General features: G+C 36.2%; 2 protein-coding genes across 2 annotated transcripts; both read left to right on the forward strand.

The window, feature by feature from the left end:
- Positions 1-669: 669 nt before the first annotated feature.
- Positions 670-9,015, forward strand: LOC117985231 (putative leucine-rich repeat-containing protein DDB_G0290503). The gene is made up of 3 exons (XM_034971921.2): positions 670-809; positions 1,139-1,380; positions 5,137-9,015. Exons 1-3 carry the CDS (start codon positions 762-764, stop codon positions 8,828-8,830), a joined length of 3,984 nt encoding a protein of 1,327 aa, XP_034827812.2. The 5' UTR covers positions 670-761; the 3' UTR covers positions 8,831-9,015.
- Positions 9,016-9,679: 664 nt separating this feature from the next.
- On the forward strand, positions 9,680-24,505 carry LOC117985403 (lysosomal acid glucosylceramidase-like). The gene is made up of 12 exons (XM_034972106.2): positions 9,680-9,788; positions 11,244-11,371; positions 13,674-13,719; positions 14,198-14,336; positions 15,446-15,602; positions 16,260-16,420; positions 17,394-17,517; positions 18,732-18,845; positions 19,012-19,159; positions 19,756-19,835; positions 20,332-20,621; positions 24,163-24,505. Exons 1-12 carry the CDS (start codon positions 9,719-9,721, stop codon positions 24,266-24,268), a joined length of 1,563 nt encoding a protein of 520 aa, XP_034827997.1. The 5' UTR covers positions 9,680-9,718; the 3' UTR covers positions 24,269-24,505.
- The last annotated feature ends 435 nt before the right edge of the window (positions 24,506-24,940 follow it).

A 24,940-nucleotide genomic window follows, 5' to 3' on the forward strand; every position in this document is an offset into this window, starting at 1 on the left:
ACCGGAATGCTAGATCGCTTGGCGGCAGCCTTTGCCGGTAGGGTGGTAACTGGCCACGGCCGAAGCCTACCAGCAGACCAGACCAGAAATTTAGAAATTATAAAATTTCAAACCCCTGCCAGGAATCGAACCCGGGACCTCTCACTAATAAGACCACAGTGCTTACCACTGCGCCAGGGAGGTCGTCGATGTGCGTTTTAAATAAAATATCAATTGGTTTACTAAACTGTGAAGGAAAATATCGTGAGGAAACCGGCATGCCTGCCAGTTCTCCATATAATGTTCTCAAAGGTGTGTAAAATCTGCCATGTCGTACTGGGCTAGCGTGGAGAACCATGGCAGAACCCACAGATATCCCAAGCCCATAACATCCTAAGAGACCCGTCCTCAGTAGTGAGCCGGCGATAGGTTGATGATGACGATGAGGACTCCCTGGAGTCCCTGGTGTTCGAGCACGCAACGAACGATAAGGAACTTCGTTTCAAGACGTACCTACTTATTAGATAACCTTTTTGAAGCTCGTTAAAAATAACACGATGATAATCGTTTGATACCTAATAATTGATAGAGATTAAAATATTTAAATACAAAGATCAGCACGTTTTCAGGTCACGTACTTATTCTGACGGTCTACAATGCGTGCACTGAACTAATATCCACTATCAGTAGATAGATCATGATGAGACTTCTATATTAATAAGCGTGATGGTAAACTTGTGGGGTCACTTAGAGTTCTTGCGTGTGGAAATGCTACTGGAAAGATGTTGAAGCGGTTCCTTGTGCTGTCGTTGTTAACGCAACGTATTTTGGTAAGGTTTTTTTGAAATAACTTTGCTATATACCTACCTATTTATTTAATTTATTAATTATTATTTGTTATACTTAGGGAGGTAACTACCTGAACATTTTGTTTTCTACCTACGGCACTTAGGCGTACTATAAAGTCCCGCAAATTGCGATTCGGCCGCCATTTTAGTGACGTCAGCACTAGATTGAAGTTTCGAGCTGATGGTATATTTTTATTTCGGCTGACGCCGAATTGGCGTTATTTCGATGTTGATGAGACATGGTTCCAGCGCAATAGCATTTTGCGGGACTTATACTTAGCAAAAATAATTTCTTATCATATTTTTTATAGATATCATCCGAACCAGAGGTAAATGAAGAAACTGAAAATACACGTGCAACCAGACAACTGAATTTTGGCGATTGCTGCCCGTGTCCAGGGCAAGATTCATTTCAGGATAGTTCAGCTAATTCTCTTATAGATACAATATCAGTAACAGATGACACCAGTGGGCCATGCAGGGTGACTTCGGATTCTGAAGCCGCTTCATCCATCTTCCGTCCATCCTTCAGAGCAGCACAACCAAATATAAGGTAAATAACCAAATATACTAAGATTAAACTCAACGTTCAAACTTTCGCGATACTGAAACCAGCAAATTTTTAAAAAACCGTTATGTATTTATTTATATTTATTGTCCATACTCATTACACTAGCGGCACGCTATGATGGCCGGTTTGACACATTACAATAGTGATGTGGAATGTCAATTTATTCTCGAACAAAAAACAATTAAGTTTTGTTTTTGTACCTGATTAAATAGGTTTAATAAAACAAAAATGTATATGTTTATTTAATTTATTTGAACGAACTGAATATTTGAACGAAAATGAATATACATACTTTATATGCACACAAGAAACATATGAATACAAAAGATACCGAAAAAGGTGCCACAAAAGGCCATAATTAATCAGATTCGTCCATACTACTATTTTCACTGTCGTCACTGCTATCATCACATACATTAATAATTATATGTTCGTTTTCTATAATATTATCTATTTTCACATCTCTTTCATAATCTTCCCTTATTAATTTAACAGTTCTATTCACAACCTTTTCCCAGTCTCCTTTAGTCACATGTTCACAAGCTTCTTCTAATAATTTTAGCATTTTTTTTTGTGGTAAATGGGGGTTCTGTATTGTGTCTTGCAGCATATCCCTTAATTTGAGCCCACACCAACTCAATCGCATTATACTCACAATGGTAAGGCGGTAACCGTATAACTCTGTGCCCATGTTCTAATGCTATTTCGTCAATGACGTATCGGATCTTGGTTGGTTTGTTTTCTTTTAAAAGACGTACTAATTCCGCTTTTAACATATTCATGTTTGCATCTACGCCATTTTTACGAAGCCATGCGACGATATCAGCTTTCTTTTGGGATTGGGCAGGTGGCTTGTCAATTTGCATCGAGTGGTATGGGGCGTTGTCCATAATTATAATAGATGGTTCAGGGAGGCTACACAACATTGAGGTAAACCATTCAGTAAACTTTTCTCCATTCATGTCTTCATGATAGTCTCCAGTGGTTTTTGACGCAAAAGCCATGAGAGAACCTTCGACAAACCCGTTGATGGTTCCGGCGTGACAAATTATAAGTCGCGATCCTTTTCCTACAGGAACTTTGGAAGTAGATGCTGCTGTGTCATCGTTCCAAGAACGGCCTACAGTATGGTTAGCATTAAGCCATGTTTCATCCAAGAACACAACATTTTGCCAATTTTTGATTTCTTTCACTTGCCGTAAAAAAGTATACCTTGCCATCGCTATATCAAATCTTTCCATCAATATTTTGCGTTTGTTACATTTTTTGTATCGAAATCCAATGGTCTTCAAAATCTTCGTTAAAGAACTTTCCCCACCGAAGAATAATCCAGCTTCCTTCAGTGAATGCACCAACTTTTTTCTTGTTGGATACTCCTTCTGTAAATAGTAGCCGTAAACATGTCTTCGGATAGCATCGGCATCAAAGCTATCGATGCCTACGACTGGTTTTGCTCGTTTTCTCTTTTTGGTGTGTGAAGTTTATTTTCTTCTGTGCCAGTCTCGCCATATTTTTTTTTAGTTATCCGTCTAACAGTTCGTTGTCCAATATTAAGCGCATCAGCTACGCGTTCAACCACTGACGTTATAGGTAAAATTGGCCCTCCATTTTGAGCTTCACGATCGAAATAGTTACGAAGGCGTATTAGGAACTCACGTGTCTGACTATTTAGAACAGTTCTCTGCGTACGTTCGGTCATATCGACGAAATCCACAACAAAGGGCTTGAACAGAGTCCAAATTAACGAGCAAGGGTCAACAGTAATGCAGTATCAATATTTGAAATCCAAAGCCAGGTCAAAACTATATCACAATCGCATTGCACTGACAGTTTATACTTTTCGAAGCAACGTCAATTCGAAACTGCTTTGTTTTGCATTGAGCATTGACGCGAGTTTGCCGGAGGTAGTAGTTGTGCTAGCCAGCGATCCTATGTGACGATCGTATTAGATTCCATTTTTAAAAATTTATTGATATTTTTTTGCGATTTCAGAGGTTTGTCCACATAGTGAAAATTGTTCATATTCACAAGTACATTCACCCCTTAAATGGTGCAAACTGATTTTTCTACACTTGTATACATTTAAGAAATCAATTTAATAAATAAATTTTGAGTCCTAAACCTAAAACTACATTCGATAAAATTTATGAATCTCTGCACATCACTATCGTCAATAAAGTAATACAATTATTTCCTTCAAAGTCGTTATCAATTAATACGGAACTTCATGAGCGGACAAACGTCAAACCGGCCATCATAGCGTGCCGCTAGTTTAGTCATTAAGTAAGTGGTCTGGGTCAATATAATATGTAAGTCACCGCTCCAAGCGGAAACGTGAAATTTAAATCGGTGGTAGGTACTTACTGAATTTTTTACTTTAAATTAAGGAAGTTTAGGTCCATTTTACTTAAACGTTATTTTGTTTGCATTCTTGAATTCTATCAACGATGTGAGGCATATTATGTGAGAAGTATTTCGTACTAAGCTAAGCACACTGGTTAGCTGGGCTATTCTGCACCAGCAAAAGTTTCAAAAAATTAAATGTCAAACTCGAATTTTCTACCCACGCCACTATAGGAATTTCTGTTGCAGTTGCCATCCTCTCAGTGTAGTTATGCAATTTTTAATTACATAATTGAACCTTACCGCAAAGACTTACAATATTTTTGCCTGTGTGATTTTTGAAAATTTTCTAAATTAGTTAATAAATAAAATAAAATCGCGTTTAAACTACCGTGAGTGATTTCCATTCTAAATAATACCTGTCCCGGCTGTACTCACGTGTTTAGTCGACGTTAGCCCGACTAGTTTCGAACCCATCCGGGGACCTTTTTCAAGGGAGTCCGTTCGCGCACGCGCCGCGATTTTGACTGCGGGCCGCGCGTGCCGCTGCCCGTGCCCCCCGCCCCACCCCAGCACCGTGCACCCCAGCCACCCTCACAACGGGCTCTACGGGCAGCGGCACGCACGGCCCGCAGTCAAAACTGCGGCGCGTGCGCGAACAGACTCCCTTGAAAAAGGACCCCTGATGGGCTCGAAACTAGTCAGGTTAACGTCGACTTAACACGTGAGTACAGCCGGGACAGATATTATTTAAAATAAAATAGGTAAGTAGGTATCTATAACATAGGTAGGTACAAAAAATATTGACAAGAAACAAAAATAGTACTTAGGTAAAAAATATACCTAGTAGCTGCAGAATCTACCAGAATTTTAAACCAACAGTCTTAATTAAATAAGTTATTCAATTATTTAAAAACTCGTTGACCTATTTCAATAAATGACTAAAAATTCATTGTTTACTCAAATGTATGTATATCCACAGTAAAATCATAAATGAACTCCAAAATTTAAACTAAATATAGTTATATTCCTAAATTATCTTCTTATTAAAAATCATAATTTTTCATTAGGTACTTAAATAAAATTATGTAGGTTCTACTTACCCTCCATAAAAAATCTTTTACAAAAATAGGTAGGTAGGTACTTTAATTCTTGTTAGATTCTTATAGGAACCGAAAGGCTCATGAATAGATCATAAATAGATTTTATGTGGTTTTAGTGTGCTAAAAATTTCAGCTGAGCCTGGCCTTTAGTGACCCTGAAAGCGAATAGGTTCGGTTATTATGCTTAGATACTTACAGAATATTATCTATATAATATCCCTATCCATCCTCCAGTTTAAAATAATTAATTATATACTTCTATTACCTATTAATTAAGTGTCAATTCTTACAGACCTGTGTCGAAAAAAGAAGAGCCAAAACCTCTTTTGAATCCAGAAGTAGACCTTGCATCATCAGTTTTAGAAACTTTACGAGAAGTTACAGACCAAGAGTATCAGGAAGCATTGGTCAGAGATGCTGCAAGAAGCGTTTTACAATTTATGGACCCAGAACTGCCAAAACCTGAACAAAGAAATGTAGTTAACATTATTGTAAGCCCTAATGACGATAATAATGGTGACATCATGTCAGAGGCTACAGAAATGCAAGAAAGTACTTGTGTCCTCCCTTCTTTAAATACAAATAACAACTTAGACAGTTTGCGACTACAGCCTTCAACGAATTTACTGAAGCAGATTTTGACTCCACCGAAATTTTCAAGTAATAATATTTTAAATAGAAATCGTTTCGAAATTGATGGCAGTGCTAGTAGCACCCAAGAACGAATGGCAACACCTTTGAAAAATAATATTATGGAAAATTTGAAAACTAGATTAAATTTGTTAAATTTAACACCATTTTCAAACACTGACAACAGGGATTTGCTAACTTCACCAAACATTCTGCAAAAATTCTATTTAAAAAAGAATATTACAGACCGTATCCTTTCGCAAAATAAACCAACAATAGATGTGATATCGAAGTCTCCAAATAATGTTAACGAACTTTTTGCAACGAACGCTGCAGGTGTTACAAAAATTCATATGGACCCAGATGAGGTGCCTGACTTTAAGAAAAATGCTACTGCATCATTCGATAATAGCTCAAGAAAACTGAAAGTATCCGCTGGAGACATACTTCAAAACAATGTCTGTACAGAAACTGTTAGTGAGCCAAACTTATCCGTTAAAGAGAATTCAGAATATTCTGATGAAATTCCAAGTTCTTCGAAAGTTATTGAAATTAAAAATCAAGACATTAAAGAAAACCCGAATGTTATCATACAAGAAAATGAGGCTGATAAAGTATCGGATATGGATGCAGACACAAACAACTTAATTCCTAGTACCTTAGAATCTGTAACTAAACCAAATAGCTTTCCCGAGAACGTGGAAGAAGCCTCAGAAGAAATTACAGAAGATGTTGTAGACTTACAATTTAATAATTTAGAAACTGAGAATACTACGAGACATTCGGAAAATATTAAAGATATGGAATCCGAACCAAGTATGAATAGAAATATAGTCACAAATTTGCCAGTTACAGTCGCCAGTCCAGAATTCATATCTACCTCTGAAGATGAAAGCAAAATAAGAAATGCTTATCCCATTACTTCAAAAGATGTAAGAGATCAAGAACCTTTATCTTGTTTAACTTCTGCAGAAAGAGATGTGGTTGAATCTAAAATTCATACTTTGCCAAATAATATTAAATCAGACATTTTTAGAACACTAGAAAGTTTTAAAAAGGCAAACGCAAAAATTCAGCAAAAATTAAGATACAATGTACAAGATGCTTTACAGCTAGTTATTGCTAATGAGCATCTCCACTCACCATCTCAAACAGTCATTGAACCTTTAAGTGAAATACGCGCTTCTTCTGTGGAACTACCACAAAATAATGCAAACACAAGTGACGGAAAAAGTATGAGTACTCAAGATTTGCAAAATATGTCAGATTCATTACTTGAGCTCAGCTCTTTAAAAGATAACGCTGAAACATCGACGAGGTCTGTTATTAAGGAAGAGTGTGTTAAGGACTTGGAAAATAAACCTGTCGAATTTGAAAAAATGTCTTATATTGATAACGTGATCACTACACCGACTTCTCTGAACGAGAATAATGATATAGTGAACTTAAAAAATGAGAACTTAATTTTAAATGTTAAAGACCAACACTTAAATCATAAAAATGATAAACTTCAAGAAAATTTATCTAAAAACAATATTATAGCAAAGAACTCTAATCCTAGTATCATGAAAAATGAGGATAATGAAATGACTGCTCAACCTAGTAATTCAGTTTTGAATCGCATATATCAGCAAGATTTAGATCCACCCACATTGGAATTGTTACAAAGGGATTTTATTGTACAACCTGAAGATAATTCAAGGCCTCTTGAGGGTATAAAACATTTTTTTAATAGCTTCAGGGCTCTAGGTGCAGATCGATCCACAAATGATTACAGTAAATCGGTATTTTTTGATAATCAGCCATTGTTTAGATCTAGTTTCGGTAAAACTATCGACTCTTCAAAAAGCTTCAGCAATGGTAATACACCAAAATTTTGCTCAGATTCTAATTTAAGTTCAAACATAGCTAAAGTAGCAAGTCCAAATTCTCTAAATTTAAATTCATTGCGTTCAAACCTTCCATATTCAGATGATGAAGCAGATGTATTGGGCTTCGCATCAGAAAAAGTACCACATCTTACTAATTTAAAAAACATAGTTAGAAATAACTTAAAAAATGGATTAAATCCTGTGTATAAAACTATAGAAACGCCAAAGGTGCTTCAAGATACATTTTCTTCTATAACTCCAAGACTTGCTGAGAGTTTCAAATATCACACAAATAATGCTTTAAAAACTTTTCGAGATACGTTAGATGTGGCCCGTGAAGAACCATTTAGTATCAAAAAGAATAATTTGTTGGGTAAATCCCTAATAAATCCTGATAATTTATTTGGAACTGTTTTAAAAACCCATGAAGATTTTAACGATAAAATACAAGCTTTTCACTCTGATCTCAATAGAAGACTTAGTTCCATATCCTCACGAACATCACCTGATAGTTCTCGATTATTATGGACTCCAACCAAGTTGAAAAATAGGCCTGGATCACACGACATAGCAAGTAAGAATACTGCAGCAATGCAATTCAAAACAAAATCACCCACTATGAAAAATACACTACTATCAAAAAATATACCAAGCATTGAAACGAACAAAAAGAAATCAACTGATTTAGCTACCAGATCAAATAGAGCTAATATCCTTAGATCCAACATTAAGGAAAAATTAGGTATTTCACCACATCAAAAAGATTTAGGTTCTAAAAAAGCACCTATTGCCATTAACCCTCCTAAAAGTATTTTAACTACAAAACATCCACTAAAAAGTAATATGAAATTAAAGCCACTAAAAGAAAATAAAGTAACAATATCTTTTGCTACGACATCAATACGTCCCGATATCTTAAAATCAAGGTCTAAACCCACACTTCCAACGGATTCTCTTAGATCTAAGTATGTAGGTGATTCAGCAAAATTTCCCAAACTATCGAAAAGTTTACAGGATAATAAAAAACCAACATTGCAGTCGAAATTGAAATCTAATGACCCAAAGGTTTTAGCAAGCGAAATTTCTATGTCGAGAGCAGTAAGTCCTGAAACAATATCACAAGAGGTCTCTTCTCTCGAGGAATCGGAAAGATTGTATGATGGAAATATAAATTATGATGATAGACGTCCCATAGATATTTCAGAATCAAATAGAAGAAAAATTATGTTACGTTCAAAATTAAGAAGACCTTTTACAACTGCAATCACAAGTGATGGCACGAACAAGAATGATAAAGTGCTATCATCTAAACAAAAAGAAAATTTATTAGATGCAACTCAATCCGCTTCGAATAATATTGATACAAGTATATCTGCATCTACTTTTGTAGAAGAAAGATTAAAAAATAATAACCAATCGTTCAAATGCAAAATGGTTTGTATTCAAGATATTTTAGATTCAACAGATACCTATAAACTTAAATAGATAGGAAACCCAACAAGAGTTCTATTGTGAGAAAATGTAGATTTATTTGTACATAAATATAGTTTTAACTAGTTCATAAGTATGATATAGGTTATACGTAGATAGTTATTGAGTTGTAAATAATTTAATGAGACTGTAAAATTGTATGTAATATGCTGAGTTAAATAAAGAGATTTTTTAAATCATTTGACTTCGTAATCCTTATCACATTTAGTTAGGAACTTTTTGCCTTGGTGTGGCTTATTTAAAATATCATCAGACGAGATTCGAGGTCATCAGCCATTCTATCAGCAATCGATCGACAAAATGATCACGAATCGATTAAATATATCGAGCAAACAGATTTAATGCAGTTAGAAATATGGATCGAAGACGTCGAGTTTCGACTAATATCTCATTTTGCTATCGATTGACGTTACGAACGTCGGTAAATTTAATTTTTCAGGTGGTAGGTAGGTGTACTTACGATTGTACACTACTTGCTGGTACTTACTTTTGTTATTACAAGATAGGCTTGCTATAGACGACTGGAAAGCAATGATAAGGCTGTAGCATACTTGCCTAGATTCTCTATTGCAGATTCTATTGCTATATTGCAGATGCCTATTTCACAGTTCCCTCTTGCATTGAAGGTGCCAACTCAAGATACACCTAACGTTATAATGGTCCGGAATAACCTGATTAAGTAGGCACTATATTCTGACTTGTTTATGTATTTAATTTTTTTCACGGAACCATAAACGAGGTAGGCACCTAATAAATATAGAACTTCCGAGTTCCGATAAACTTCAATTGAGTGTAAACACAGCTACGGTTTCACGGCTCTTATTGGTCGATGCCTACAAATTACGATGCTCAGTTGACGGGTTAAGTTCATTTAGATGATACATGGTATCAGTCATGAAGATTTTCGCGTTGGTTTTTATATTATTTACGCATACTAAATATCTTTGTGCGGGTAAGTGCCTAAATCGTTCAAACCAAATGTTTGTTTATAGTGGGTATTATAATAATTAGTTAAATATCGACTTTTAACCACCTTGCATCAACTAGGTACCTATAGGCACCAAGAGTTATGATTTTTATTAGACATTACTTAACAATAATATTATTGCTAGATTAAATTTTAATTTTTGCCTATTTTTATCACGTGCCTATCTTTGAAAAGAAAAAACCGGCCAAGTGCGAGTCAGGCTCGCGCATCGAGGGTTCCGTACTACAGACGTATTTTTGAACATTTTGCACGATAATTCAAAAACTATGATGCATAAAAATAAATGAAAATCTGTTTTAGAATGCACAGGATAAGACCTTTCATTTATATACTCCACTGGATATACTTATCTAACTTCGAAAATTTAAAATACTAATTTATTAGTTCATGACCACAATTTCATTTTTTTAGTGTGATGTAATTCACGGTTTTCAGATTTTTCTCCGAATGTCTGCTATAAGACCTACCTACCTGCCAAATTTCATGATTCTAGGTCAACGGGAAGTACCCTGTAGGTTTCTTGACAGACAGACAGTCAGACAGGCAGACAACAAAGTGATCCTATAAGGGTTCCGTTTTTCCTTTTGAGTAAACTCATAAAGATCACTTTGTTACCCATCAGTCTGTCCATGTGTCAATGGTCAAGGTCCTTTTATTTTAATGACTATACGCTTGAATCATTTGCAGGTACTTTTTTCTTACTTTTAGGGTTACGTACATCATATTAGAAAAACCAGTTCCAATTTCGTAAAACCTGCATCAATCATGATTACACACAAAGCACACTATTATTGTCCACTAGCTGATGCCCGCGACTTCGTTCGCGTGGAATTAGATTTTTATTAAATCCCGTGGGAACTCTTTGATTTTCCGGGATAAAAAGTAGCCTATGTCACTCTCCAGGTCTTTATCTATGCCCATGCAAAAAATCACGTCAATCCGTTGCACCGTTGCAACGTGATTGAAGGACAAACCAACAAACAAACACACTTTCGCATTACATTATAAGGGTACTGATTTCCCACACAAACCTGGTATTAAAAGTATTTTCACATTTGAAAATTGAACCATAGGTGGTACAGCCACCACACACCATATTAATTTTTTTAACTTAAGTAGATATATCCCGTATCATTCGGGATGATATCGTATGGATCCAAAAACGATACATTCAAATCTGTTCAGGCACTTAGAACTTATGGTGAAATAAACAAATTCACATCCATACATACTTACACATATGAAATGAAATGATTTATTTGTTATAAATATTACCTACCACATGCGTACAAACCTACATGAACCCTGAAAACATTACGCACATTATTGGGCAGAAATATTTGACCCTACTTTGGTACCTAATTCTATGAACATGACCAACCATCTTTATAATACTTCTTACTAAACTTTTCCTCATAGACAAGCCATGTGCAGTAAGGCCTATAGAAAAACAATCGGTGGTGTGTGTATGCAATTCAACCTATTGCGATGACGTCATCAGAAATCATCCTGCGTACGGCACCTTCGTTATTTACACTTCGTCTCAGGTTGGTTTTAACTCCTATGTTGATGAACCTCAATTTAATAACGTTCTAAGGGTACCTACTGTACCCTCAGCACACTCTGTGCCCTCAGTACGAGTTTACACATTTCGAGTGAGTTTCGATATCCTTACATACGTACCTAAGAGCCCTCGCCCACGGCGACTTTTTTAGCGATACAGTAGCGATGCTGTCGCGCGTCCGCATCGATACAGTCGCGAAGCGGTCGCTAGCTGTTTACCCTCGCCCACGGTCTCAGATTCAGTCGCGATACTGTCGCGCATCTGTCTCGATGCAAACGAAAAAATATGTTGCACTGATGCTCCGTTACCCCATTCACGCGCCACCCTCCCTCCGTTCTTCCCCCGATGTCGTCCGACACGGTCGCGCGTTTGCATCGATACAGTCGCGATGCAGTAGCGCGTTGCAAATGCGACTAACAGCCGTTAGTAGTGATGCTGGCGTGCGTTTAATAAACGCGCGACAGCATCGCTACAAAAAGTCGCCGTGGGCGAGGGCTCTAAGTACCTACTAAAAATAAAACAAAGTCGCTTCCTGCTCACTGTCGTGTCTCTTTCGCGGACTATACAGTCCGCGAAAGGTTGAGATAGCAATTGGGGTAGGTATAAGGCGGGAGGAGCACGCACACCCACACGTCAGCCGCACTGGGTGCGGGGGCTGTGCGGGGTGTGCGGGACGTTCCCACCCCGATTGCCGCGTAATATAAGTACGCTAAAGATCTTAAATTACCTACGCAACGGATTTTAATGCAGTTTTCATCAATAGATAGAGTGATTCAAGAGGAAGTTTAATGATATGGTTTTGTGTTGTAATCTGTTGCAATATGACATTACAATAGGTAGGTAGTAGAATGAAGGTACTGTTAGAGTAAGGATCGATTCACATTGACAGAGTCGAAGGAAATCGAAGCGACTGTTTATACCTACCTCGGTAGGTACCTACATTATTTGCGTTCTAAACATACTTACTTAGGTAGGTAGTTAGGTACCTACGGTACGAGGCAGAAAATAATGTAGGTATATCGATTTTTAGAATGAGATTTCGGCTTTCTAGTGCGTTGTCTCTGTCACACACTGTTGTCTATGTGACGATTTGTCGGTCTCAACTCTCAACGACAGAGACAACGCTCTACTAAACCGCTATCTCTTTCTAAAGGTCGATGTACATTTTTTTCTGCCGCGTACTGTGCTTACATACCTACCTAATGAACAAATTTCGATTTCGAAAGCATTAAAACTTTTTAGAAACTCACTTAGCTATTTCCTAATCAAAGACTAATTATTATGCTCCTAATGTACCTACCTAATAATAGACAGTTTTCAGTCAATCGCATATTTTTCGTGTAGGTATATAGGTAGGTATCTACATTTTTGTTAACCATAATAAATTAGGTAAAATTCCTTCAATAATTTTACCTTAACATGAATTTCACGGTCTATACTCGTAATAATAGATTACAATATAATTGTTCACGAGTTAGACCTAGGTTCTAGTAATTATTTGATCAAATTTGCACTTTGTTCGAGTACACGAAACTTATGATCAATAAATAATAATTATTGTAATTCTAAATAATTGTTTAGATATACCTACCTACGTAGGTATCTAAGTAGGTACCTACTCATTAATTACGTGTTCCGTAACATTTATTAAGTCAAGCAAGTAGGTATACCTACTAAAGTGGGTAGGTTAGGTAACTACATCTCTATAATATAAAAATGAATCACCAAATGTGTTGGTCATCGCAAATATCGAGAACAGCTGAACCGATTTCGCTAATTCTTTTTTTATAATATCTTTGAAGTACGAGGAAGGTTCTTACGGAGAGAAAAAATTAATTCAACCTCCCTCTCAATTTTCTAAACTCCACCCGAGCGAAGCCGGGGCGGTTCAGCTAGTCTCTGTTTAAGTATATAAAAATGAATCGCTGAATGTATTGCTAAGCGCAAATCTCGAGAACAGCTGAACTGATTTCGCTGATTCTTTTTTTAATAATATTCCTTCGAGTACGACGATGGTTCTTACGGAGAGAAAAATTTAAAAATATTGCCGGAAAAGTCTAAAAACAACACTTTTCTATATTCCCATACAAAAGATTCGTATAATAATACTTAAAAGTCAATTTGAACTTTAATACCATGCTATAAAGTTTAAGTATTAATGGAGGGGTTCTGGGAAGGCTGACCTGGTGCGCGGTGTCACGAATAGCAGAATAAGTAGGTATTTAAAAAAATCGACTGACGAAGTTCACCGGGTCAGCTTGTAATAATTAGTTTTCCTTTTTCAGAGTGGACTTCGTTTTAAAAAAAGTGTTGGTCATTGGAGTGACAACCGTAAGTATCTATTCAAAAAGGTAACTTTTTTAAATACCACATTATTATTACCACTTGTCTTAGCTTAGATTTATCATATTACCTAGGTAGGTATAATTTACAATCATAAACAATATGGCATTAACGACCAAATAGTGCGCAACAGTAGGTACCTACTATAGCATACTAGAAAATTATAAATAAGATATTTTTTTATACACAGGAAATCAAGGCAAACGGAGGGGGTACGGGGAGGGCTTGCACCTACTAAAACTTGGAGTTTTTACAGCAACTCTTTCATTTAAATTGCGAAACAGAGAATGTCATAATTTTATGTCCGTCTGCAGGATACCTTTTCCAAATTTTGTCATGTTTCGCTTTAGCCATCAAAATTCAAAAAGTAACAGATAAAAAGACAGACAGAGTTCGCATTATTATGAAGAATACTTATGCATAATTAAATATTGTAAATTCCTGTGATATATTTTCACTATTTCAGTGACGTCTTCCAAAACAACTCTATATTTGGATCCATCAAAACAATATCAACGTATTGAGGGCTTCGGTGGTTCTGTAACTGATTCAGCTGCTATCAATTGGAGAAGTCTCTCGCCGGTGCTGCAGGATTACCTAATCAAGTAAACATTATTTTACCCTTTTTTCAGGTACAGGTTAACTCTCGACTGCAATCACACCTGGTAATAAGCGATGATGCAGTCTAAGAGGAAAGCGAGCTAACCGGAAAGGGGAATGACAGTTTTTGTTAAACCCTTTCCTTTTCCTTTGGTTTCTTACGGCTTCGAACCGGAACGCTAAATCGCATGGCGGCATAGCTTTGCCAGTAAGGTGGTTAGTGGTAACTAGCCATGGCCAAAGCCTCCTACCAGACCAGCCCCCCAATTGTGTAAGAATAACCATTTCATGGCTATCGCAATCGTCAAGAAATTCTGCCCTATGATTGGTTGATTCGCTGTTTACATTTTTTCACAGCCAATCAAAGGGCAGAATTCTTGACGATTGCGATAGCCATGAAATGGTTATTCTTACACAATTAGGGGGCTGACCAGAAATTTAAAAATTATAAAATTCCAAACCTCTGTCGGGAATCGAACCCGGGACCTTCCACTGACCACTAATAAGACAACAGCGCTTACCACTGCGTCAGGGATGTCGACAAAATATCATCTTTAAATTCCAGAATGCTAAACTATCTGCTTAGACTACAGCCAATGTGTAACCCAAGGGCCCTATACACACACAAAGCGTGTGCGGACAGGCCGTTGTTTCGGTAGTTCTTCTCTCTTCTCAATCGTTCACTCTTGAGTCTTGCCAGACTTGGTCGTGGCTATGAATTCTTCACTGCTACTCGTGCGATCTCCCTCCAGCGACTGTTGGTGGTATTGCGTGCACACAGAGACGTTCCGGTAGTAGTGGTAGATATTAACTAGATCAGTTGACTTATATGGAGTGTCGGGGGTGCTGTGATTAAAGTATAAGAAGCTTTCTCTACTTTGGAAAACAAAGCTGCAGTCTGCAGTGACAATACGAAGTACATTTGTAACGTTGGCGACTTTCGACGACCTCGTGCAAAAACATGCTAAGTATGCTGAATGCCTGTTTGTTTATTTATGATTGTCCCATACCAAAGCAGTTTTTTTTCTAAGTTTAATAAACATTGTTTCTATTCCATTGCGATTAAGTTTTCATTTCGTCTTTGTTTTAAATTTGCACACCTTATTTATTTCAGGTCCTACTTCAGCGAGAATGGTTTGGAATACAACATGGTGCGAACGCCTATCGGAGGCTCTGACTTTTCAGTCCGCCCCTACGCTTACAATGAGCTGCCTTGGGGTGACGCACGCCTCACTAATTTCACATTCTCACCAGAGGATATATTATACAAAGTAAGTAAACTACTATTCTCTTTAAACATAATATTTAACACATCCTGCTCCACGGAGCCATGTGGGAGTGTAAGAGCGGAACTTACCTACTCTACGGATATAATGTATTATCATGTTCTTTGTCTTACAATCCTCATCGGATCCCTGTAGCCACACGCATTTTAGTAGCCAGATACACGGACACGTTACGCACAAGCGCAACACGTGCTTCTTGTTCACTCTGGGCTGGTTTCCGCACTTACACGCTTCCGTCTGTTGTGCGTGCACAAGCGCAACACGTGCTTCTTGTTCACTCTCGGCTGGTTTCCGCACTTACACGCTCCCGTCTGTTGTGCGTGCACAAGCGCAACACGTCCTTCTTGTTCACTCTGGGCTGGTTTCCGCACTTACACGCTTCCGTCTGTTGTGCGTGCACAAGCGCAACACGTGCTTCTTGTTCACTCTCGGCTGGTTTCCGCACTTACACGCTCCCGTCTGTTGTGCGTGCACAAGCGCAACACGTCCTTCTTGTTCACTCTGGGCTGGTTTCCGCACTTACACGCTTCCGTCTGTTGTGCGTGCACAAGCACAACACGTGCTTATTGAAGTGTTATCATCTTTAAAGAAGACCAATAAAATCTGTGCCAATAGAGTTAAAGTAAATAATAAAAATTGCAGATTCCCATGTTCAAATCAATCTTCAAAGTGGCAAAGACACCTATACACATAGTTGCTACGACCTGGTCCCCTCCACCATGGATGAAAACCAACCAAAATTACAGTGGTTTCAGTCAACTCAAGCCTGAATACTACCAAACCTATGCTGATTACCATTTAAAGTAAGAATTTAATCTGAAGAACTAATTCGCAGGGTTAGCACCAAAGTAATTGTGATATCGCACTGAGTTAATTTTGCAACCATTGTATAAATGTATGTTAGGTAAGTAGAAAAGTTTAAAAATACCTAATGATATCTTTTTGTGCAATGAAATGCCGTCTGTTAAACTTATTTAATAAGTACCTAAAGTATATATGTCAAGAAACCTACAGTTGACCTAGAATCATGAAAGGTAGATACGTAGGTCTTATAGCAGACATGAGGGGAAAAATCCGTAAACCGTGAATTTGTGGTTACATCACAAAAAAAAATTAAAATGTGTTCATGAACAAATAATTAGTATTTTCAACTTTTAAAGTAGGTACCAGATACCTTTACCAAGTGTGGTATCATAGATTTTGAAGAAGAATCAAGTCAATAATTTTGATTTGATATTTAGGAAGATTGGCCTCTAAGATAAGCGCAATATAAAACTGTACCTACCTACATTTGTTCATGAACACATTTTAATTTTTTTTGTGATGTACCTAACCACAAATTCACGGTTTTTGGATTTTTCCCTTAATGTCTGCTATAAGACCTACGTACCCGTCTTTCATGATTCTAGGTCAACTGTAGGTTTCTTGACATACACGACAGACAGACATAAAGACAGAAAGACAACGAAGTCAGAGAATATAGTGTATAATTTATTCATACATATTAATATTATAAATGCGAAAGTGTGTGTCTGTCTGTCTGTCTGCTACCTTTCCCGGCTCAACCGTTCAACCGATTTTGATGAAATTTGGTACAGAGGTAGCTTGCAACCCGGGGAAGGACATAGGGTACTTTTTATCCCGGAAAATTTAAGAGTTCCCATAGGATTTTTGAAAACCTAAATCCACGCGTACGAAGTCGCGGGCATCAGCTATTAATAATATATATTTAATTAATTCATAATATAAGGTAAATTTTCAATATTTCATTTTCAGATTTTTGGAGATGTATAATGCAGCAGGCGTGCCCATCTGGGGAATCACAACAACCAATGAACCTATTAATGGTATATTTGGCCTTGCACCATTCAACTCTCTCGGCTGGACTATGAGAGAAATGGTAACTTACTCTAAAAAAACTTACCAAACAAAAGTAGATCACGAAAAATTCAAAAATAATGTCTCGAATTTGGTGTCTATCAAATGTAGGGTCTTAACAAAAATTATAAGGTCCTTATCGTGTCATATTTACACTAGGTATTTAGGTACTTATTGACAACTAGCTGACCCGGCGAACTTCGTATCGCCTAACAGTCGATTCTTTTTCAAGCAATTTATTAAATTTCTCTCCGTAAGAACCATCCCCGTACTTCAAGGAATACTATGAAAAAAGAATTAGCGAAATCGGTTCAGCTGTTCTCGAGATTTGCGATCAGCAACACATTCAGCGATTCATTTTTATATACACGGTGAAATTTTAGTGGCTGTCTTCCCGCGGCAGAAGGATTTGCCCTCAGTAGTACTATCGAAATTTTGAGTTAAACTTTAAAAAAAAATGTTTTTGTTTTGAAATAATTAAAAAAAATCGACAACTCGAAAGCGTGAGAAACAATAGTAACGCCCTAGAAGTAACGTGAATAGCAGGTAGGTACATCCACTCGAACCGCGCTGCCAATAAAGTGAATAAGTTTAGAGCAAAATAAGCTCTCGCGCGTAATAATACGACATAAACTAGCCTGCACGCACGCGGTATCACTATTGGTTCGAGGTCTCATTCGATTTTTGTTTTTCTCGATTGTGAATTTGACATTTTTGACTCTAATATTTTTTTATATTTATAAATCGATTGTAATACCACGACAAAATCATTTCGCTTCGGGAAAACAACCATCACAGCGTGTATAGAGAAGATAATATGAATCGTTTGTCCTTGGTGGTATTTTTAAGAGTGCATTAGTAGCCGGGTTTTATTTTTGAACTTTATCCTTATTTTGCAATGCACTGTTCAAAATGTCAACGATTATTCCTAGTACGAGTTTCCACTCCGTAGTTTTCGAAAAAGAAATTCGTACTTAATTAGTTTTTTTAGAAATCAGCAATAAACCTGCACAAACAAACTGAGTTTTGCGGTCCCAAATAAAAAGGGATTTGTTTTCGAGACTTATTTAGATATAATGTTTCTTTTAAAGCTACAGAACCCTCAGTGGGCAACTATGACGTGGCTGATTTATTTGGTTCCAAAACCGTGAAAATTTTTGTTCGCTTGGGCTTGTCATTTATATCGATGTGTGTATGTGTATATATTTAAATATACTTGTACTTGAACAATTACAGGGAAAATGGATTGAACAAAACCTAGGCCCGACAATACGCAACTCTACGTTTTCAAATGTTAAAATAATCACTGGCGACGACCAAAGACTAACAATACCTTACTGGTTTAATGTAGTAAGTAATAACTTTTATTTCTAATCAGAAAATCCAAACCCCTAAAAGATAATAGGTACCTACAGTAGATACCTGTTATGTTTATGTTCGAGTAATAATAAATAGTTAATAACGTTGAACATTTCTGTTGTGCTAAATTAAAAATTAAAATATTTACCGGTTTCAGATGCTCACTTACCATCCTAAGGCATTGGACTATATAGATGGCCTTGGAGTGCATTATTATACAGACAAATTTGTTCCTCCGCAAATATTTGATACGGTGACTTTAACACATCCAGAAAAATTCATTTTGGCAACTGAAGCTTGTGAAGGTATATCTACGTGTAAAATACTTATATGTACTTATATCAAATGTAATTTGTATGTACCTATAGATCTCACTCGTTATGCTTACTGACCAATATTTTATTCTATAAATCTATACCAAGTAGGTGCCTACTACCTACCAAGACGCATCCTAGATCGCGGTATATAAAAAAAACGCGTTCTGTAATTTTTTTTCTACAAGTAGGTACCTTCATAACTGAAAATTCAAACTAATACTATACCTATGTAAATGCGAAAGTGTGTCTGTCTGTCTGTTCGTCAGCATTTCACGGCTTAACAGCTCTGATTTTGATGAAATTTTGTACAGAGTTAGCTTACATCCCGGGGAAGAACATAGGCTACTTTTTATTCCGGAAAATCTAAGAGATCCCACGGAATTTTTAAAAGAACCTAAATCCTTGCGGATGAAGTCGCAGGCATCATTTAGTTTATAAGAATTTGATAAAAATAATGGTCCTAGAACATCAAGTACTCGTAGGGGACCTTTTAATTGTTACCTACTGGCTACTTGGCTACGTAGGTAATACGGAGTATTACATTATAAAACTAAAGAAGGTAAATAATTCTTTACAATTTACAGGTAGTTTTCCTTGGGAGACACAGAAAGTTCTATTAGGATCATGGAATAGAGCAAAATCGTACATAATAGATATATTTCAGGTAAGTGCATGAGGTGGCCGTGGGTATCAGGTATCAAAAGTGATTATCGAAGCTTTGATTATAAAACAACTAGCTTATGCTCGCGACTTTGTCCGCGTGGACTACACAAATTTCAAACCCCTATTTCACCCCCTTGGGGTTTGAATTTTCAAATATCCTTTCTTAGCGGATGCCTTCGTCATAATAGCTATCTGCATGCCAAATTTCAGCCCGATACGTCCACTAGTTTGAGCTGTGCGTTGATAGATCAGTCAGTCAGTCAGTCAGTCAGTCAGTCACCTTTTCCTTTTATATATTTAGATTTGTGAGTATTTATCTAAAGATCTATATAGTATATAGAACATTGTAGAATCGACGACGGGATTTGTCATAAATACACAAATCGTCAAAAATCATCGTAGGTAGGTCACCATCCATTCCTTTTTCAAAAGGAACATTATGGAGGACATTAGTTTAACATTTCTATTAAATTTTGAAATATCTTGTTTTATTTCAGGACTTAAATTTCAATTTAGTGGGGTGGATTGACTGGAACCTATGTTTGGATAAGAAAGGAGGACCGAACTGGGCAAGTAACTACGTCGATTCTCCAATCATTGTGGACAAAGACCGCCAGGAGTTTGTCAAGCAGCCGATGTTCTATGCGATGGGGCATTTCTCAAAATTCGTCCCTCGCGATTCCGTGAGGATTGAAATAACAGAAAAGCAGTCTTTTCTTCCATCGAGCTTACACAAAACCGCCTTTCTAACGCCGAGGAACACTATTGTCGCTATTATTTACAACGAGTAAGTAGATTAAAGTTGGCGAATGACCTGTATCATTTGATCGTAGTTAACTACTTATATAGGAAATACGTTATGTACATTATTGGCATTGGTAAATGGTACCTATTTATTATTATTATTAAGCCTTTATTTATTTATTTCCTTATCTTTAAATACAATATACTTTCTTACAGCTGTCTAGTTATTTATTCTACATTTTGTTTTTACCTTTACTTTATGTTAGTTTTGTTAGTACATACCTATTATTATTTTTTGTTTTGTTTTTATGTGTGAGGTTCACATGTTACATTATGTTACCTTTAGTTAGTAAAAATAAAATTACTTATAACTAGAATTGTTACTTAATAAAATTGTTCTAGTAAAATTGTTTGTTAATAAAATTGTTAGTTTACATAAGCTTTAAACTAGTTATATTTATATCTATTACTTATTACATATCTAATTATTTATTTGAGTAAGTTTTCACTGTTAGTCCAGATAAGGATCCCATATTTGGGTATAAGGCCTCCCCCCGGTTCCGTCTATATAATTTATGTATTTTTCATTAATGCAGTCTTGAAAATCCATAATAATTATAATATAATGTAGGTAAATTCCTTAAATTTTTCTTCCTTGTTTACATAAATATCATAGCCTCTTAGGTAAGTATATGCCTTATTGTTCGATTATGTGTGTAAATAAATTCTGTTTTAACCGGGGGGGTTATGGTCATACTCCTCCACGGTGACCGGCCGTCTTGGAGGAGGAGGAGGGGGGCACCTTAGGTTGTAAGTATGTATATTAGCTAGATATCTCTGGCTCTGGAGTCATGTATTTTTCGTTTAGATGATTTGGGGTGTCTTTGTTGGTCCAGTAAGATGTCAGGGTGTTATTTTTTTGGGTTTGGGTCGTCTTTTTGGGTTTCCTTGTAAATTTACTATGTTTGTCGGGTGGAGTTTCAGAGAGATTGCGTTTATTTCCTCGTTTTGTGCTCTCACTTGTTTCTTTTTGTGGAACGAAAATTAACTTATCATATTTGATTATTACTTTTTTGCCCTTTTTCCGTTCATCCTTCGCTATTTCTTGAAGTTCTTTTCTTTTTTCTAAAATTTTTGGTGGGTAGTCTTCTTTTATATAGTAATTAAACTGTTCAAGTGATTTTTTGCTACGTAAAATTTCGATTTTTCTCCTGAGTGTAGAAAGTTTAACGACAACAGGTCTAGGTTTATCACATTTTTTACCAATTCTTCTTATACATTGTATTTCAAAATTATTACAATCTATCTTCATAATATCATTAAATATCTCGAGAAAATTATTCTGTAAATCTTCGTAATTATGTTCTTTTTCCTCAACACCAAAAATTACAATATTTTTCTCCCTGGCTTGTTTTTCGAGGAGGTCTAGTCGTTGCTCTTGTGAACTGACTGTGATCTCTAGATTTTGCAGTTTACTTTGGATATCGTCGAATTTTTCGTTTATTTTGTTAAGTAAATTTATTTCGCTGTTTTTGACACTTTCTTTCGTTTCATTAATGTCTTCTTGTATATTTTTCAATAGTTGCACAATATCTTCCATCTTTGCTTTTATAATAATTTATCTTAAAAAAAGTAAAAAAAGAAAAAGCACACTTTCAGTACCCGGGATCGATCTTAGTAAAGTTGATATTAAGACCAGTGATGTTCGAATTGCGCCAACCGCTAACTTGGTCAATAAAGTGAAATACGTAATCCTTATCTGCGAACCTGCGATTGTCTAACTATTTTTTAAGCAACCCTCATTCGTTCACTGTTTGGTTTTTATTGTTTTCGTAGATAAATTATTTAGGTACCTAATTCACTTTATAATGCTATTCATTTGCAGTACCTAATATCAATAGAAAAATAGTTTTTTAACATACTTTAGTCCAGATTTAATTGTATTTGTCTTTATATTTTAGCACTTTTGTTAACAGCACTTGGGCTATCGATCGGTTAAGAGAAGATATTCATAAGCATTTCACACAGTTTTCTTATCTTGTACGGCTTTGATAACACTTTCACTTGCGATTTGTATATAGTTCTACACTTTTTTCACAAAAACAACTGTAAATTTGCGATTTTCAATTTAATAATTCACTTTAAATGCGGACCCAGTATATTCGCTATATATACTACATACGTAAATGGTACCTATACTTAGTAGGTAACTACAGCGAGCTCCACCCACGTAGGTACATACATATCTTTTAGCAGAAACCGTGAATCCATACTTAATATTATAAATGCGAATGTGTGTCTGCCTGTCTGTCTGCAAGCTTTCGTGGCCCATCCGTTCAACTGATTTTGTCAAAATTTGGTACAGCGGTAGCTTGCATCCCGGGAAAGGACATAGGCAACTTTTTATCCCGGAAAATCAAAGAGTTCCCATGGGATTTTTAAAAACCAAAATCCATGCGGACGAAGTCGCGGGCATAATAGTATTACGGTAGTATGTCGCCAACTTTACCGTTAATAGTTTTGTTTCGAATAAAACTTATTAGATTTTCCCCTGTTTATCTTTGAAACTTTACCAAAACTTTGGTAGTTTCCGTGAGTTTCAATAAAATTATCCTTTATTGTTGGAACGTGTAGATACTAATAGAGAAATTAACCGAAAACCTACCTATAGGTACCTACTTACCTGTGTAGAGTAATGAATCAGACGGAATGATTAGCGCCACTTCGTTATGATTCGTTTCTTGACACGCGTTTTATGTAAGTACCTAGTTATACGTTTTTTGCTCGCGACGATTCGATCGATCGATCGATCGATGCGATCGATTCGAATACGTTACGATTCAAATTCAAAAACTGAAAACTCTTACTAGTCTGAGTCAGATAAATAAAATTGATGGATCTAGATTTAAATTCAGACTTTTTATAGGTACCTAGTTAAGTAGTAACTAAAACTAGGTACCTAATAAAACATTCTGAGATTTATCGTTACGTACGTCTGAATGCCGCGTCCTTTCCACCATTGATGTTGGAAGGCCACCGTTTCATATATTTTGTGCTTTCCACCATCTAATCAATTGTAGCTGTAAAGGAGACTGTTTTTAGGGTGCCGTACCTCAAAAGGAAAAAAGGAACCTGCCTGTCTGTCTGTCCGTCGTGTCTGTCAAGTAAACCTATAGGGTACTTTAGGTACCTACTTACTTCCCGTTGACCTAGAATCATGAAATTTGGCAGGTAGGTAGGTCTTATAGCACAAATAAAGAAAAAATCTGAAAACCGTGAATTTGTGGTTACATTACAAGAAAAAAAATCAAATGTGTTCATGATAAAATATTAGTATTTTCAACTTTCAAGGTAAAATTACTATAACGAGTGGGGTATCATATAAAAAGGGCTTTACTTGTACATTCTAAAAAAGATTTAGGTAAGTATATTTATTTTTATTATGCGTACCTATAACAGTTTTTGATTTATCGTGCAATATATCAAAAAAATACGGCTATAGTACGAAACCGCGCGCGCGCGGACGGGTGCGCGAGTCTGACTCGCACTTGGTCGGTTTTTTTATTAATTTTATTTATTTACAGCGGCAGTGAAAGAACTATCGACTTGCAAAATGGAAAGCGCCACGCGATGTTACCTTTGGAAGCCCACTCTATTACCACTGTGGAATTTTCTCATACGTATAGGTAATATTGTTTGATGAGTTAATAGGTAGTGAAATAGGTACCTACGTATCTACCTAAATTAATACTTTATTTTAGTACCTAAGTATAAGCCCCGCAAATTGCTAATGCGCGTGGCCACCATTTTAGTGTCGTCAGCACTAGACTGAAGTTTCGAGCTGTACCTACCTAGTATAATATGTCATGGTTCCAGCGCAATAGCAATTTGCGGCACTTATAATAAAAATATTTTATTGGAATTGTGTCATGTGTTTCATTGGAAAACCAGTAATTACCTAATAAATAATAATTAATTTTTGAGCTTCAGTTTAAACAGGCGCCTTCTCTACATATTTTGGGGCTGCCATACTAATTTTTTTAAATATTATACCCGTTTACCCGTATCGATGATCGTTGTAAGTACACAAAGATCATCGATATGGCATACAATATATAGAACACTTTGATACAGAAAGTTATAATTCTTAAATTATTGTCGTTTTGACATTAGATAATGTCAAATCATAAAATAATGATACCATAATATTTAAGATACCTAATAGTGATGTATGTGGACTGTGGTTCAGTTGTGTCATGTAAATGACTCAATGAATAAGTTCCTGCTTCTCTATTTTAAATTGAGCTTACACAAGCAGAGTAAAAAGGAAGCATTATAAAACTAGTAAATAATTACTAAAAT

Source organism: Maniola hyperantus, chromosome 9 (genome assembly GCF_902806685.2).
Source record: "Maniola hyperantus chromosome 9, iAphHyp1.2, whole genome shotgun sequence".
Classification (NCBI taxonomy): Eukaryota; Metazoa; Arthropoda; class Insecta; order Lepidoptera; family Nymphalidae; genus Maniola; species Maniola hyperantus.